Here is an 18,596-nt window from a genome sequence, read left to right on the forward strand (position 1 = left end):
AGAACTTTTCAGCTTCCGTAGCCACCAACGCCTCTACTTTCTCAAGAGGCTAATGAAATTCGGCATGTCCACTACAATTTTCACCAATGTTTGCAGACGCACCAGAGTAAACATCCTTTCCGGATATATCACAGCTTGGTATGGCTCCTGCTCTGACCAAGACTGCAAGGAACTATAAAAGATTGTGAATGTTCGCTCGTCCTTCACTGAAACCAGCCTCCCATCCATTGACTCCATCTACACTTCCCGCTGCCTCAGAAAGGCAGCCACTATAATCAAGGACCCCATGCATCCCGAACATACTTTCTTCCACTTTCTTCTGAGGTCACGTACCAACCGACTCAAGAACAACTTCTTCCCTATTGCCATCAGACTTTTGAATGGCCTACCTTGTATTAAGCTGATCTTTCGCTACACCCTAGCTATTACTGTAACACTACATTCTGGATCCTCTTCTTTCCTTCTCCCCTATGTACTCTATGAGCAGTATGCTTTGTCTGTATAGTGCGCAAGGAACAATACTTTTTACTGACTAAGCCAGGCTGGCAGCTAATGAGATTTAGTGGGGACATTTTCATAGAATCATAGAATCCCTATAGTGCAGAAGGAGGCCATTCAGCCCTTCAAGTCTGCACCGACCACAGTCCCACCCAGGCCCTATCCCCATAACCCCATGCATTTACCTAACTAGTCCCCCTGACACTAAGGGGAAATTTAGCATGGCCAATCCCCCTAACCCGCGCATCTTTTGGACTGTGGAAGGAAACCAGAGCACCCGGAGGAAACCCACGCAGACACAGGGAGAATATACAAACTTCCCACAGACAGTGACCAATACATGTGACAATAATAAATCAAATCAAATCAAATCATTACTTATACTAGCTTTTTTTTCTTAAATATATTTAATGATTTGAATTTAAATTCTCCAGCTTGTCACAGTGATATTTAAATTCATGTCTCTCAATTGTTATCAGGTTGGGCTGAAGGGCCTGTTTCCATGCTGTAAACCTCTATGACTCTCTATGACTCTATGTTATCCATGGTCTCTAGATTACCAGTCCACGAGAAAACTACTATGCTACCAAACCCTTAAGTGAGTGAGCATCCCTAATGAAGTGAGCAGGCCTCAGCTAAGTGTAATATTTTTGCCTCCAGCATCCCTTCACTTTATATCTATATGGGGATCTGTATCTCAGCATGAGTCAGTACATTGAGGAAGAGGTATGAAAAGGGACTTCCCTAACTATCCTAACAGTCCAAAGATGTACAGGTTAAGTGGATTGGCCATGCTAAATTGCCACTTAGTGTCCAAAGATGTGTAGGCTAGGGGCAAATACATGGGGTTATGGGGATAGAGCCTGGGTGGAATGCTCTGTCAAAGAGTTGGTGCAAACTCGATGGCCCGAATGGCTTCCTTCTGCACTGTAGGGATTCTATGATTCTTCTAACAAGAATTTACAACCAAAGTGACTCAGTCAACAGGTGTGGGCAGAAAATGGAATCAGATTTTTAAGTTCTGCTCATTTCAGTAAATTATTCACATTTGACCGCTAATTTCAGAGTTCAAAGAGGGTTCACTCAACTGATTCCTTGGTTGAGGGCGTTCTCTTATGAGGAAAGGTTGAGCAAGTTGGACCTATACCCATTGTAATTCAGAAGAATAAGAGGTGATCTATTGAACCATATAAGATCCTGAGGGGACTTGACAGGGTGAATGCTCATAAAATCCCTAAAGTATAGAAGGAGGCCATTCGGGCCATCGAATCTGCACCAACCACAATTCCACCCAGGCCCTCTCCCCATCACCCCTCATATTTACCCTGCTAACTCCCCTCATACTAGGGTTAATTTAGCATGGCCAATCAACCTAGCCCACACATCTTTGGACTGTGGGAGGAAACCAGAACACCCGGAGGAAACACATGCAGACGCGGGGAGAATGTGCAAACTCCACACAGTGACCTGAGGCCGGAATTGAACCCGGGTCCCTGGCACTGTGAGGGAGCAGTGCTAACCACTGTGCCACCGTGCCGCGAAGATGTTTCTCCTTGTGTGGAGTCTAAAACTACGGGACACAGTTTAAATTTAAGATTGAGATGAGGAGAATTTATTTCCCTTAAGGGTCATTAGTCTGTGGAATTCTCTTCCCCAGAGGGCAGTAGTGGTTGGGTCACAGAATCTATTCAACACTGATTTAGATAGAACAACAAGCAAGTCAAAGGTTATGTGGTGGTGGAGTTGGGGAAAGAGACAGCAAACTGGAGTTGAGGCCACAATGATGAGCCATGATTGTGTTGAATGGTGAAGCAGACTCCGGTGGCTGAATGGTCTATTCTTGCTCCTAATTTTGTGTGTTCTTGTGATTTGAATGACGTTGCTGTGGTCACATACCTCCTCTCATGTCCCACGCACCAATTCTGTCCTCCACACCCTTGTTTCCACACTTTAGCCATTCGTGTGAAGGCTTGGACACAGGGTTGCCTGTGGCCAATCATCATCACCTCTCTCTCTGCACAAACATTGGGCCTAAAGAATAAGGATCAAACAATCATTAATTACGAGCAGCTCCTCATCTGAAACATCAAACATACAACAGGATGGGCTGGTCCATAAAGCCTGGCCCATAGCATGTGATGGTTGTGGCTGGACATATCTTACTCGAGGCTAAAACACAGAGTAAAACCCAGAATCAATAATGAGTTAGGGTTAGGGTTACGTTTTTGGGGTCGGACGGAGAGAAGACATGTCCCCTTTTCTTCGTGCTCTGCCACTTTTCTTGCGGCTCACGTTCAAACCTTCCTGCCGCCTGTGATGCTTTGCCCTTATATTTTGGCTTGTAGTCTTCTTGTCTCCTGGACCTTTTGCATTTTTTTATATATTCGTACTCCTGTTAGTTTTTTCTTGTGCAGAGTGGTGAATGGGGGTACCCTTGTGTGGAGAGGAAAGGGTTAAGGTTAGAGTTAAGGTTAGATGGGGAAAACTGGAAATTTCCTCCAACTCACGGTAGCACAGTGGTTAGCACTGCTGCTTCACAGCTCCAGGGACCTGGGTTCGATTCCTGGCTTGGGTCACTGTCTGTGTGGAGTTTGCACATTCTCCTCGTGTCTGCGTGGGTTTCCTCCGGGTACTCCGGTTTCCTCCCACAGTCCAAAGATGTGCGGGTTAGGTTGATTGGCCATGCTAAAATTGCCCCTTAGTGTCCTGGGATGTGTGGATTAGAGGGATTAGCGGGTAAAATATGTAGGGATATGGGGGGAGGGCCTGGGTGGGATTGTGGTCGGTGCAGACTCGATGGGCCGAATGGCCTCTTTCTGTACTGTAGGGTTTCTATGATTTCTATGATGAACTCCCTCAGGCAATCAAAACCAGTCCAGGAGATTTCATAGACTAAGGACATTTAGCTTCAATATGGTGCGATCTCTGCCTTAAAAGCCAGTCCAGCTGCCTCGTGAAGGCAATGCACGTACTCAGTAACCAGCACACCAAGCAGCAATGCATTTCAGAGGTTCACTACTATCAGGTTTCAGCCACTTCCCAGTGCTCCTCACAGCAGCCCCAAAATCATTCTCCAATTGTCGTAGTTACAGACCAGCTGGATCCAAACATTTCCCTCTAAAACAACGAAGCAAGTTTCACCCAATGGAGCAGGCAGTACATTCAAGAAAGATGAATTTCACTAGTGCAGGAGCAACAAGTCATCCTGATCTCTGCACACAAACAAGCCCCAAGTGGGATTGTCCCACTTGAAGAATAACACCAATCTTAATTTTTCCAGGCTAGCAACATGCTAGTTATCTTTTCCTTATCCTTTCCACTTCATAGAACCATAGAACAGTGCAGAAGGAGGCCATTCAACCCCTTGAGTCTGCACCAACAACAATCCCATCCAAGCCCTATCCCCGTAACTCCACATATTAACCCTGTTAATCCCTCTAACCTACGCATCCTGGGACACTAAGGGGCAATTTAGCATGACCAATCAACTTAACCCCCACATCTTTGGGGCTGTGGGAGGGAACCAGAGCACCCGGAGGAAACCCACGCAGACACAGGGAGAATGTGCAAACTCCACACAAACAGTGACCCAAGCCGGAATTGAACCCAGGTCCCTGGAGCTGTGAGGTAGCAGTGCTAACCACTGTGTCACCGTGCTGCCTCTGCTCTTGCAGGCGATAATTCTGATAAGTCCTCAGATGCGTACATGGACTACTTTCCATCACGTTCAGTGGGAAAGGATCCTTCCTACGTCCAAAAAGGCCATTCTATACACTTTTCCTCCACTTTCAATCCTTCATCATATCAAAATACTGTCTCCTTCTCTAACTGAGTCTGTCACAACTGTCCATACTCAACTCCCTTGGTCTTTCCTTCTTCCCACTCTCTACAGTACTTAAAACACAGGTCTGTGTCACCTAACCACTGGTTGACTTAACCTCAAACTTCTCTCCTACTCTTTCCAAGTTTGATGGCATCCTAAGCTAGAGGTCTCATCTCCTAGGTAACCAAAGGGAAATATAGACTAAAACCTGGGTCTCACATTTTTTCCAACCATACATTTTTTTGAGCCAGTTGTCTGATTTTACTGTAAGTCAGAGAATGGTCGGCAAGTTTGTGTTGCCTTGCACTAACATATTCACAGAGTTGAATCTCTCCGGAATTACAAGCTACCAGGACCTCAAATTGATATTTAAAGTTTATTTATTAGTGTCACAAGTAGTCTTACATTAACACTGCAATGAAATTACTGTGAAAATCCCCTAGTCGCCACATTCCGACACGTGTTCGGGTACACTGAGGGAGAATTTAGCACAGCCAATGCACCTAACCAGCATGTCTTTCGGAGTAGAACATAGAACATAGAACAGTACAGCACAGAACAGGCCCTTTGGCCCACGATGTTGTGCCGAGCTTTATCTGAAACCAAGATCAAGCTATCCCACTCCCTATCATCCTGGTGAGCTCCATGTGCCTATCCAATAACCGCTTAAATGTTCCTAAAGTGTCTGACTCCACTATCACTGCAGGCAGTCCATTCCACACCCCAACCACTCTCTGCGTAAAGAACCTACCTCTGATATCCTTCCTATATCTCCCACCATGAACCATATAGTTAGTGTCCGGAGTGTGGGAGGAAACCGGAACACTTGGAGGAAACCCACGCAAACACGGGGAGAACGTGCAGACTCAGCACGGACAGTGACCCAAGCCGGGAATCAAACCCTGGTCCCTGGAGCTGTGAGGCAGCAGTGCTAACCACTGTGCCACCGTGCCGCCCTATATTCCGGTCATCAGGGAGCAGAGGGCTAGCAAATAAATAATCTCCTTTCCCTTATCAGCATAGATGTAATAATATGCTTTTTTTGCAATTTGCATAAGAACTTTAACTGTTGATAAGTCTCCTGGCTATCCATCATTACATTAATCATTGCCTTGTTTGAAGGTTTTGATCCTTCAACTTATGTCTTGTATCAACCAAGGATCATAAATGTAGCAGATATTCAGAAACGACGTTGGAAATTCAAAGAATGGGTTACTGGTTCACTAAAGCTGAAGTAGTCAAACTCAATTGCAGTTAAAAATGGGCCCTCTGGACAGCTTCATTTCCTTTGGGCTGTGGAAATGGAGAGGAATTCAGCCCGAACTCACCTCTCCTAGAGATAGATCATGACTTTGTGCGATAATCATAGAATCCCTACAGTGCAAAAGAGGTCATTCGGCCCATCGAGTCTGCACCGACTCTCTGCCAGAGTATTTTACCCAGGCCCTCTCCCCTGCCCTATCCCTATAACCTCATAAATGTACCATGGCTAATCTATCTAACATACACATCTTTGGACACTAAGCAGCAATTTAGCATGGCCAATCCACCTGACCCGCACATCTTTGGGCTGTGGGAGGAAATCCACACAGACACAGGGATAACATGCAGACTCCATACAGACAGTCACTCAGAATTGAACCCGGGTCCCTGGCGCTGTGAAGCAGCAGTGCTAATCACTGTGCCACCGTGGCACCCGTGTAAAAGTAAATGACAACAAATCAGTTTTATATAATTCCTGATTTTTATCCCTTTTCACTTCAATGGGTCTGACTTAAAGACAGGTCTCTGACTAGCTATCACCTGATCAACACAACAACACAAAGCCCTGATACTCTCCCTTGTCATTATTTTTTTCCCTTTATTCATTCTTAGGATGTGGGCATCACTGGCTGGGCCAGCATTTGTTGCCCATTTCAAATTGCCCCTGAACTGAGTAGCTCGCCAGGCCCGTTGCAGAGGGCAATCAAGAGTCAACCACATTGCTGTGGCTCTGGAGATCAGGTAAGGATGGCAGATTTCCTTCCCTTAAGGACATTAGTGAAGCAGATGGGTTTTTATTATGACAATCGATGATAGTTTCATGGTCACCATTATTGAGGCTAGCTTTCAATTCCAGATTTATTAATTGAATTTAAATTCCACCAGCCTCTAGATAATAGAGGATTGGAACCCATGTCACCAGAGGATAGCCCGGGCCTCTGGATTACTAGGCAAGTGACATTATTACTATGCCACCGTCTTCTCCCATTAGCTGGAAGTTCCTTCTGAAAGGTTCACATGTGAATTTTGGATGATTAACAGCCTGGCGACATTCACACACGGAAAATGGGCACTTGGCTGAGGAACTGGGATGGAATCAGTGGGATTCAGTCCCTTCAAATGAGGAACGGGGAAAATTAGAGGAACAAACTTTAAAAGATCACTGTAACAAGTTCAGCTCACTTCCAGAGTCGTGTGATCTCATGCCAGGCTGTTCGACATTAGATTCATCTCAAGACGCCAGTCTATATAATTAGAATTCAGGTAGGAATTCCTGAAATGCAGATCCTTACCTGCAGGCTATGGATCTTCCTAACATTGATTAGAAAGGAGACAGAGCATCTGGAATTTGTCTACCTCTGTGCTGAGAAAGTTACAACAAAATTTATACTTGACCTCGGATTGGAAGGAGACTTGTTTGCAGCATAACTTGGTATGGATCAGTTGGGTTTGTGCTGCACTTTCTAAATGAAAAGTGTTAACCAGTAATGGCCACATTCCCTCCAACCCTCCGTCGCAAAAATATCAGAAAACTCAGACAATTCAATAAGGGCCTCGAGCAATGATGGTTGGGGCTAGTGATTGGGCCGTATGAGTGGCCCTTCTTAATCTCAGTGGGACGCAAGATTGAAATTGGGCTTGTTCACTAACCATGACCCCATGAGTAAGGTTAAATACATTTAGTACACACCAAATATTTCATAACAAATTATAGAAAATGCTTAATCATTTATATTTCAATAGAACTGTCATCAGCTTTAAATGGCAAAACCAAAGGGAATATTTGTACTTTGAACACAGAGGAAGCGCATGGATCTCACAGTGAATGTTGTGAGCAATCAGCACGCACCCCATTTAATTCTCCCTCGCTTTACGTGCGTATTACTTCAATCATACCGATCAGAAAAATCTACATTTTAAAGTTAAAGCTTATTTATTAACTTTAAACATGGATGGGAATCAGCGAAATGTGGCAATCCTGCACATGGGCAACGGTCAACAAAATGCCTTGTAGGCCGCACTCAGAACTCAGATGGATCGCACGTGGCCCCCGGGCTGCAGGTTGCCCACCACTAGCCTACAGAATCCCGAGTAAGGATCCCAATGTCACAAATCATTCTCAACACTTTTATCCTCAGGCTTTGTTTCCAGGCCGGGCTGCTTTAGCTACTCTGGATGACTGAGGAAAGCTTGCTGGTGGCTCCCCATCTTTCAGCTTCATGTTTTGTTATATATTTAAGTGCTTGTATGATTGCTTTAAGAGCTGATCACATGATTCAATGGTGATGCCATAAGGATGTTTCACAGGCTGCTGTTTAGTTTCAGTTTCTGTTCTGTACAGAGCAGAGAATATCTCTTTCAATAAACCTGTTGTGTTTTAGTTTGAATCTACCATGTCTTATTCTTTTTGTTTTGAACCCACAACCCCTAACATAATTTGGACATTGCGGGCGGGATTTTGCAGCCTCATTGTCCCGAAACCATAAAATCCTGCCCGAGATCAATGGACATTTCCATTGTCCGCCCCTCACCAGCTCCAATTCCGTGGCAGGCAGGGTGGTAAAATTCCACCTACATGTCTGAATTGAACAAGATATCATCGATGGGTCAGGAGAAATGCAGCAGTATGATGTGTTACACTAATATACACCTGCTCAACAGATTTGCAGCAGAAACTCCTTGGGAGGGCTGATTAACCCTTTGAGTACTGAGCACTTCTAACAGCTCCACACCTTGCTTTCCTTCTTTATTTCTTATATTTTTCACTTATGTTTGACTTCAAAATTGACCGAGGCTAAACGACCAGATTCCTCTGAGGCTTCTGTCATACAATTATCTACTCTGAGCAAGTGAGAGCCTTTGAGAGCAAGTTTCTCTCTTCCCCGGCATGGTAGAGAAGTTCTTGGCCTTCCAGCACAGCTGGATCGGCAACTCGTTCGGCGAGGTTTTCCCAGAAATCGGCAAAGGCCGATAGCGGGCAAGAAAAGCAGCATTGAAGCCACCCGCAGCAGTGTGGCTTTCTCTGCCATACAGTGCAGAAGGCTGGGGAAACAAAGGATCAAGGGGTAGGTAACACATAATATCACTGGCTTTGACTTGCCTGCCCTGCCAACAACTTAGTAACTCGAGGAGCGGGGCGCCATTTTTAAAGGTCACCCTAGTGCAAAGGGGTTCCCCCTGGAACACCAACCCACCCCCCACATCCCCCACCCCTTGGTACTGACTGGGCACTACCACAAGGCTGGTGCCCAGGCAGTGCCAAGGGGTAGTGCCCAGACAGTATGAACCGCTCCCCCTGAGCGATGCACTCAACTGAGCTCCCCTGGGAGACTGTTCGGATTTCATGCTATCCTGCTGTCACATCGACATGAATGGATTTTCTGCCGGGGGTTGGGGGGTGTGTGTGGGTTGGGGGGGGAGGGGGAGGGTTCGTGGTGATTCAGGCATGGGGCGGGGGGCCTGATAATGATATGTTAATAAAAGCAAATGGTGTTCCTGAGGTGGAATGTCGGAAAATGTGCCCCATTACTGACGTGGCGAAGGGGCAATTGTGTTACACCTTTACGTTGACATAAAGTTCGATTTGCCTGCTCTCGTGATATTTCCTGCTGCAACCACCGAATGTGCTCAACGCAATCAGGAGTGAATAATCCCAGGCATTGTCTGAGACATTGAGGGTATGAGAAATGCCATCTTTCCATCATCCATGTTCATGACACTGAACATTATATATTTTCTAAAAAGCTAAATAAATTAAATACAAAACCAAAATCTAAATAGGTTTTACAGTCGCGGACGGCACGGTGACACAGTGGTTATCAATGCAGCCTCTAAGTGCCAGGGACCCGGGTTCAATTCCCGGCTTGGGTCACTGTCTGTGCGGAGTCTGCACGTTCTCCCATGTCTGTGTGGGTTTCCTCCGAGTGCTCCGGTTTCCTCCCACAGTCCAAAGATGTGAGGGTTAAGTGGTTTGGCCATGCAAAATTGCCCCTTAGTGTCAAAGGGACTAGCTAGGGTAAATGCATGGGGTCATGGGGATAGGGCCTGGGTGGGATTGTGGTTGGTGTCGACTCAATGGGCCAAATGGCCTCCTTCTGCACTGTATTCTATGATTCTTTCTTGGTCTACCTTCTGACTTGGGCCGGGTGAGTTAGGAGAAGTTTTTCAGTCCTTCAGTTGAAGGCAGGAGAGATGAGGGTGAGGAAGTCACACACCCTGTTTTACAGGGGTAGTCAGAAAGGAGGTGTTGGGGGGGGGGGTGTTGTCAGGAGGTGGGGTGTTGTCCATGGATGGGGGTACCATAGAAGTGCGGGGGGAGACCCATGGAGAGTCAGTACTATAGTTACCCAGAAGTTAGGTGTGGTTTTCATTCTTATAATTTTTTCTGGGTAACTATTTCTGTAAGATCGTCAGAACCATCTGAAGTTTGCGATTTAAATCAGAGTATTAGACGGTTCCCAGCGGAAGTATTAACTTGCAAGCAATTGGGAACCTCCCCAGTTGCAACATCCCAGGGAATGAAAGTTATGGGCTATTATTCCTGTGACTGATTAATTGTGTGTTGCCCCCTTTCATCCTCTTTGACCTCCCTGCAGCATCTGGTCTAACTGACCACACCATGCTCCTCCAATGTCTCTCCTCTGTAGCCCAGCTTTTGTTTGGCTACAACCTTGCCTGGCCTATCAAATTCAGTCCCTCAAGCCTGATCTGCCATTCAATTAGACCATTGCAATGTTTTAACTCCATCGACCCACCTTGGTTCCATATCCCTTAATGGTCTTGCCTAACAAAAAGAGGAGGTCTTATGGTGCAATGGGTAGCTCCCCTGCCTCTTAGTAAGAAGCCTGGGGCCTGAGACAATCCCTAGGAAGATGCATTCATAACATGGCTAAACAGGTTGATTATCAACCAGCAAAACCTTCCAATGCATGCCAATGGCAGGCAGTAAGAACAGAAGAGATCCCTAGTCAGCCATGTGATTGAAAGGAAGTGGCAGTCTCCAGGATCACTATTGATAGTTCCCGATTACAACATTTGAATCATAGAATCCTGACAGTGAGAAGGAGGCCATTTAGCCCATCGAGCCTACACTGACAACAATCCCACCCAGGCCCTATCCCCGTAATCCCATGTATTTACCCTGTTAATGTCCCTGACACTAAAGGGTAATTTAGCACGGCCAATCTACCTAACCGACACATCTTTGGACTGTGGGAGGAAACCGGAGCACTCGGAGGAAACCCACACAGAATTGAACCCGGCTCCCTGGCGCTGTGAGGCAGCAGTGCTAACCACTGTGCCACCGCGCCACCCTTATGTCATCATACTGCCCTGGTGCAACATACATGTTGCCAGAGCAACTCAGACTCCGAGTGATCTGTGATCTGTGACACATCGGAGTCTGAGTGATAGAAAAGTCAAGGGAATATCCAGCAACAGCGACTCTCTCCATCCCAACACTGTCATCTTACGAGTAAGCCAAGGAGCTTTCCTTGGTCCCTTCTCATCCTCTTCAACATGCTGCCTCTTGGTAACATCATCCATTGATATGGGATCAGTTTCAAATGTGTGCCAGTCACAACCAGCTCAACCTCTCCAATAACTCACCACATTTATATCACAGTCCCAGTTGACTGTGACAATGGAGCATGTTGGTTGCCAAGGCTCCACATGTACATGGTATGTTGAGTTACCAGCCTGACAGATGCAAAGATATTTTTTCACTGTGCAATATAGCAGCACATCAGTTTGAACTATTGCTATCCAGCCTATTTCAAACCCCTTTTACAGGAGCTCAGGTAGCCAGCCTGCCTGCCTGCTGCTCATCCCTCATATCGCAATCCAGCTACAATTGGCACACATCAAGATTCCGCAATCCATCATCATGTGATAATAAATGATCAGATCCTATTCTTCTTCAAAAATAACCATGAAATCTTTTACATCCACCAGGGAAGTTTCACTTCAGACCCTTTAGTCTGATAACAGCAATTCTCAAATACCAACAGGGAGCCTGCGTTTGCTCTTGTGAAAAGGACTCTATATTTTCCTAAATAGTTTATTTATTAGTGTCACAAGTAGGCTTACATTAACAATACAATGAAGTTACCAAGAAAATCCCTTAGTCGCCACACTCCGGAGCGTGTTTGGGTACACTGAGGGAGAATTTAGCATGGCCAATGCGCCTAACCAGCATGTCTTTCGGACTGTGGGAGGAAGCTGGAGCACCCAGAGGGAACCCATGCAGACACCGGGAGAGCGTGCAGACTCCACACAGACAGTGACCCAAGCTGGGAATCGAACCCAAGTCCCTGGCGCTGTGAGGCAGCAGTGCTAACCACTGTGCTACCGTGCCGCCAAATCATTCTATTACCAACCAAATCTGGTGTCAATCAAATTGTTAAAAGGGCATGTTTGCAACAGGAAATGTATAAAAGAAAACAGTTGGTAAAATGATTTGGGATCATTTATTATCACCGAGTGGGGGATCCTTTTGCTGGATCTGCCCGGGACATCACAGAAGTTTATACAATCCTGTTCACTGCCAGCTTTGCCGCTTCTGATCACTGTCCTGCTGTTGGCAGTTAGCTGTGATGAACCATCCACACTCAAACATCCTGCCCTCACTCAGGACTGACACAACGGAAATGGGCATTTGGAGAGAGCATTCTGAAGATTTGAGTGCAGAAGAGCACATTCTGAGGAAGTGGGCAGAAAATTGGAGCCAAAGTAGTTTTATAAAAAGTAATAAAGAACTAGAGACATGCCTTTAAATAAAATCTGTTGCTCTGATAGGAAACGCCACAACATAGGGGGAAAATGCAACAAATCAGCAGCTACTAAAGAACTTCTCGAGAAGTTTAGTCACTTTCAACAAAAAGCTTACTTGAGGTAACATTAGCACAGTGGTTAGCACTGCTGCCTCACAGCGCCAGGGACCTGGCTTCAATTCCTGGCTTGGGTCACTGCCTTTGTGGAGTTTGCACATTCTCCCCGTGTCTGCGTGGGTTTCCTCCAGGAGCTTCGGTTTCCTCCCACAGTCCGAAAGACGTGCTGGTTAGGCGCATTGGCCGTGCTAAATTCTCACTCAGTGTACCCGAACAGGCGCCAGAGTGTGAGGACGAGGGGATTTTCACAGTAACTTCATTGCAGTGTTAATGTAAGCCTACTTGTTTCAAAAGTTTATTTATTAGTCACAAGTGGGCTTACATTAACACTGCAATGAAGTTACTGCGAAAATCCCCTTGTGACACGAATGCAATAAAAATGGAGAAAGAGAGTTGGATTATTCGAATGGCTCTTCCGAAGATCCGGCACATGCACGATGGGGCGAATGGCCTCCTTCTGTGCTGTATTATTGTATGAAGTTATCACAATGTTGCCTCAGAAGCTGAGGAGTGATGTTCACCGGGATGCCGTTCATCGCCTCCCGATTCTGTCAGACTGACTCTCATCCACTGGGCAGGCAAACCAGAGCGACTGTTTAAAACCAACAGCCACTGTCCCAGTTACACAGTTGGAAAGAACATTGCAATATCCATATTAAACTACTAAATATGTTTTTAAAAATCAGCAATCCTAACAACCTGTAAAGTCACCAAGAGCTTTAACTATTGAGGTATTTAAAAATCGATACTTACATGTGACTCTCGAGTATTCCTGAGTTAATAGCAGAGGTCACACCGAGGAACAACATGCAGACACTTGCTGACACTCGGTCCATTTTATGGCAATCGTAACTCAATTTTTTTTTAAAGGCTGTTCAAAATTCCTGATTTCTTCCGCTTGCGAACTTTCAAAATTGCAAAACTTTCCCAAAAGTCGAAAAGAAAGTTCAAATGCAACTCAGAGCACAGCTTCGCCAGATCGCACAGGCATCTTTTCTGGGGAATTCAAATATTTCTCAGACTTCCTGGAATGCTGCTAATATTCTGTGTTTTTGGTGTTTCCCTTTCATTAAAAATCTCCCTTTAAAAAAAGAGCCAGTAAGCTAAAAGTTGACTATTTCACAGGTTCCCTCTCTCGTTATTGGTAGGAAAGACATTTAATGGAGAAATGTGTTGTGATGAGAAGGATGCAGCTTCGATCGTTTCCCTACGACTTTGCAACAGTTCATGTGGAAAAGGTGTTAAGGGCAGCAATACTCTCACACACAGTTGTGTCTAATAATACGGGGGCTGCGCGAACAGTCACATCACTGCTAAAATCCACCCAGCGCTAAAACCCATCCGACTAGCATCCACCCTGGAGGAGGAGTTCCACATCAGACACACCCCCTCATTCACCCTCCACCCTCCCTCCTCTCCTAAACCCGATCATGTTTCATTGGAACCGAGAGAGGGATGATCAAGCATAATACAGGTGCCTTTAAATTGGTTTATGTACCTAAAATCGGAGAATCCTACAGTGCAGAAGGAGGCCATTCGGCCCATCGAGTCTGCACCCATCCCAATCCCACTCAGGCCCTATCCCCATAATCCCACGCATTTACCCAAGCTGGTCCCCCTGACACTAAGGGGCAATTTAGCATGGCCAATCTACCCAACCCACACATAGAACAAAGGGAACAAAGAAAATTACAGCACAGGAACAGGCCCTCCAAGCCTGCATCGACCATGCTGCCCGACTGAACTAAAATCCCTTACCCTTCCAGAGACCATATCCCTCTATTCCCATTCTATTCATGTATTTATCAAGACACCCCTTAAAAGTCACTATCGTTTAAGCTTCCACTACCTCCCCCGGCAGTGAGTTCCAGGCATCCTCCATCCTCTGTGCAAAAAATGTGCCTCATGTATCTCCTTTAAACCTTGCCTTTCACACCTTAAACCTATGCCCTAGTAATTGACTCTTCCACCCTGGGAAAAAGCTTCTGACTATTCGCTCTGTCCATGCTCCCCATAATCTTGTAGACTTCTATCAGGTCTCCCCTCAACTTCGGTCGTTCCAGTGAGAACAAACCAAGTTTCTCCAACCTCTCTTTGGACTGTGGGAGGAAACCAGAGCACCCGGAGGAAATCCACACAGACACGGGGAGAATGTGCAAACTCCACACAGACAGTGACCCAAGCCGGGAATCAAACCCAGGTCCCTGGCGCTGTGAGGCAGCAGTGCTAACCACTGTGCCACCGTGCCACCCATTGGGTTAGAATGAAATCCAGGTTCAAGATGGACTGGAAATCTGCGGTGTGGTCGAGAAATCATAGATGGGGAGGAGGCTGGAATTTAAATCAAAATACAAACAAATACAGAGGGAAAATATGATTGTGGTGGGCACATTTTTGAATCCACATTTTGTCCATATTTGTTCCATTATCACCATCTTCTGCCTTGCATTGTCATCTTTGTCATTTAATAATTCCTGCCTTCCACAGATCCTTTTCTGTTCTTTCCCTGCATCTGTATCCAACCCCCTCCCCCTTTCCCCTGACTGTGTACTCACTTAAAAAATTGGTCCATCTCTAACATCTTCCTGTTCTGATGGAAGATCATCAACATGAAACATTGGCCCTGTTCTCCTTCCAGAGATGCTGCCTGACTTGCTGAGTGTTTATGGCAATTTTATAGAATCATGGAATGGTTACGGGACAGAAGGAGTCAATGTAGCTCATTGAGTCCCTGTCAGCTCTCTGCAAGAACAACTCACTCACTCCCATTCCCCTATCCTTTCCTCCAAGTAGCCACTTGCTGCATCAAAAAGTTGTCCTCATATTGCAATGTGTTCTTTTGCCAACCACCTTAGGATCATAGAATCATAGAATCCCTACAGTAAAGAAGAAGGCCATTTGGCCATCGAGTCTGTACAGACAGCAAGCCCACCCCGGCCCTATTCCCATAACACCACACATTTACCCTGCTAATCCCCCTGACACTAGGGTCAATTTAGCATGGCCAATCAACCTAACCCGCATATCTTTGGACAGTGGGAGGAAACCGGAGCACCCTTATATCAGTTTCCTCTGGTTCTTGACCCTTCTGCCAATTAGAACAGTTTCTCCCGATCCATGCTGTCTAGAACCCTTATAATTTTTGACATCTCTATCAAATCTTCTCTCAATCTTTTCTCCTCTAAGAAGAACAACCCCAGCTTCGCCCAATCAATCCCTGTATCTGAAGCCCCTCACTATCTGTTTTTATTCCTGATATCCATTATCTGCAGCATTTTGCACTTATTTCATCATGATTGGACTTTATTTGGCCTGTAAGCTAAAAAAAAAGTTTTAAAAGTTTATTTATTAGTCACAAGTCGGCTTACATTAACACTGCAATGAAGTTACTATGAAAATCCCCTAGTCGCCACACTCTGGCACCTGTTCAGGTACACTGAGGGTCAATTTAGCATGGCCAATGCATCTAACCAGCACATCTTTGGACCGTGGGAGGAAACCGGAGGAAATCCAGGCAGACACGGGGAGAATGTGCAAACTCCACACAGCCAGTGACCTGAGCCAGGAATTGAACCCGGGTCCCTGGCACTGTGAGGCAGCAGTGCTAACCACTGTGCCACTGTGCCACAGTCACTAACCAATAATGAATAATGGAACAGATTGTCTGCTGGGGTAGATGTGTACACTTGCTAACCTGCAACTGAATCGCACTTTCCCCTCTTGGTACATCCTATGGAGGTAAAAACAGGATGTCTTAGCTGGCACAGTTATGTGATCGGAGTCTTTTTGAGGTTAAATACAACACCAAAGTTGCAAATAGTCTGGTTTAGTCTCAAACAGTTGTTATGGAGAGGGATGGTGTCAGTAGCTGGGGGACAGAGTTTGGAGTTAGTCTTCCCAATATTTAGTTGGAGGTAATTTCTATTCATCCGGTAATAGATGTTGGATAAGCAGTCTAGTAATTTAGCAACAGTGGAGCAGTCGAGGGACGTGGTGGCGAGGTAGAGCGGGGTGTCATCAATGTACATGTGAAAACTAACGCTGCGCTTTCAGATGATGTCATCAAGGAATAGCATGTGGATGAGAAATAGAAGGGGCCAAGGATAGATCACTGAGGGACACCAGAAGTAACAGTGGGAGAGCAGGAAGAGAAGTCATTGACATTGATATTCTGGCTATGATCAGATAGATAAGACTGGAACCAAGCATGGGCAGTCCCACCCAACAGAGAGGCATTGGAGGAGAATGGTGCAGTCAACTGCATTGAAGGCTGCAGGCAGGTCAGAAAGGATGAGGTGGGAAAGTTTACCTTTCGTTGGCTGTAAAGCAGTTTAGGATGTTTTGAGGTCCTGAAAGGTGATACATAAATGCAAATCTTCCTTAATTTCTGTAGGCAGTGGGAGCCTGTCACCCCAGCCATGTTCCCACCCAACCATCCATACAGGCATACCATTGATATCAGTTACTACATCTGGGATAGAACCCATGGTGGAGTTTGACTCCTCGAAGCCTGGGGAACAAAGGTGTTCATTATATATTGGACACTGACAGCACTGCCAATCAATAAAAGTTGAATATTTAAAAGGAGCAGTTATTCATCAATTAACATTATCAGTATTCATTTCAATACCACCAAAACTCACTTATGATTTCCCTTCCCTCAGTTGGTAAATGCACCACCCATGAAATCAGCTACCCAGACCAGGTAAGTCCCATATTTCATCCCCTTTCTGAGCCAAGTTAACTGAGCTCAGCTGAGACAGGAATTATAACTGGTTAGGAAGCTCAGGTTGTTTTCTGCTGGAAATTGTTCGCTGTGAACAGGAGATGGGTTCAGCAATTAATAAACTGCCAATATTCTATTACAGATCTCACACATGGGAAATAGCCAAATATCTGCCCAGCATCCTTGCACCTGTAACCCAGCAAAAGCCAGTACCCAATAAGACAGAGTAAGAAGTCTCACAACACCAGGTTAAAATCCAACAGGTTTATTTGGAATCACAAGCTTTCGGAGCGCTGCTCCTTCATCAGGTGATTGGTTCATTCACTGGCCCTTCAGTACAGAAGGAGGCCATTCGGCCCATCAGCCACTCCCCTGATTGAAGGAGCAGCGCTCCGAAAGCTCGTGGTTCCAAATAAACCTGTTGAACTTTAACCTGGTGTTGTGGGGCTTCTTACTGTGCCCACCCCAGTCCAACGCCGGCATCTCCACATCATAATAAGACAGAAGAAGAGAACAGGAGAGCAAATTAAGCAGTGGGAAGTGGTATGAGGGGAATTATTTCCTTTCTAAATATATAAAGCGGAAAGATAATCCAATCAGAAGAGGGGAAGAATATCAAGGTTGACCATGTAAGTTCAGATTCCTTTTACACCTGGATAATTGCACTGTGCTGCACAGCAATAACAGACACACAAGAAGCTTGAAGAAATGAGCAGTCTCCCCCTACTTTACATCATGAGCTTTTGATGGGTATCATTACTAACAGTGATAAATGTGCTGTATAAACATAAGTAGTTGTTGGTGTTGGCTCTGACAGCAATGCCCAGACTCAGTGTGCAGTGCTGCCTTTATGATGATTTCTTAAGGTCAGTGCTTCTAATAAAGACTTCTATTTCCAGATTTTTAATGAATTCAAATTTCACCATCTGCCAGGGTGGGATTCGAACCTGGGTCCGTAGAGCATTAATCTGGGTCTCTGGATTACTAGTCCAGTGGCAATACCATGAGGCCACTGCCATGTATGTGTTTGGGACACATGGGAGTTTGCTGGGAGGACATCAGCTGCCTCATTTTCCATATTACAACAGTCCTAATTAGGGGTCCTAATTGCACTATTAGAACCCCAATTCACTTGTACTTGTGAAGCCCCTCCGACTGGTGCCTTGAATGGCTCAGAAAACTGTGCAGTTCAGATAGCAGCAAGAGGGAGTATTCCAGGAACATGGTGACAAGTACTCCACCTGGAATTTAGCCTTCCATTCACCACATTGCTATCAACAGGGTTGGCTAAATTCCATCTTATTGTGCAAGAAGCATTAGAAATGGGATTAAGCAAAGACTCTCTTTCCCTTCTTTATTTTTAAAATCCATTCATGGGATGGCTAGGCCAGCAGTTATT

General features: G+C 45.5%; 1 protein-coding gene across 1 annotated transcript in view; it reads right to left on the bottom strand.

The window, feature by feature from the left end:
• Positions 1-2,501, bottom strand: part of LOC144509853 (uncharacterized) — a 415,538-nt gene extending 413,037 nt beyond the window's left edge. The window contains exon 1 of the mRNA XM_078238759.1: positions 2,395-2,501. Coding sequence (XP_078094885.1) covers positions 2,395-2,501 — 107 coding nt within the window. The remainder of the gene's footprint in view (positions 1-2,394) is intronic.
• Positions 2,502-18,596: the final 16,095 nt, after the last annotated feature.

This window comes from Mustelus asterias, chromosome 22 (genome assembly GCF_964213995.1).
Source record: "Mustelus asterias chromosome 22, sMusAst1.hap1.1, whole genome shotgun sequence".
Classification (NCBI taxonomy): Eukaryota; Metazoa; Chordata; class Chondrichthyes; order Carcharhiniformes; family Triakidae; genus Mustelus; species Mustelus asterias.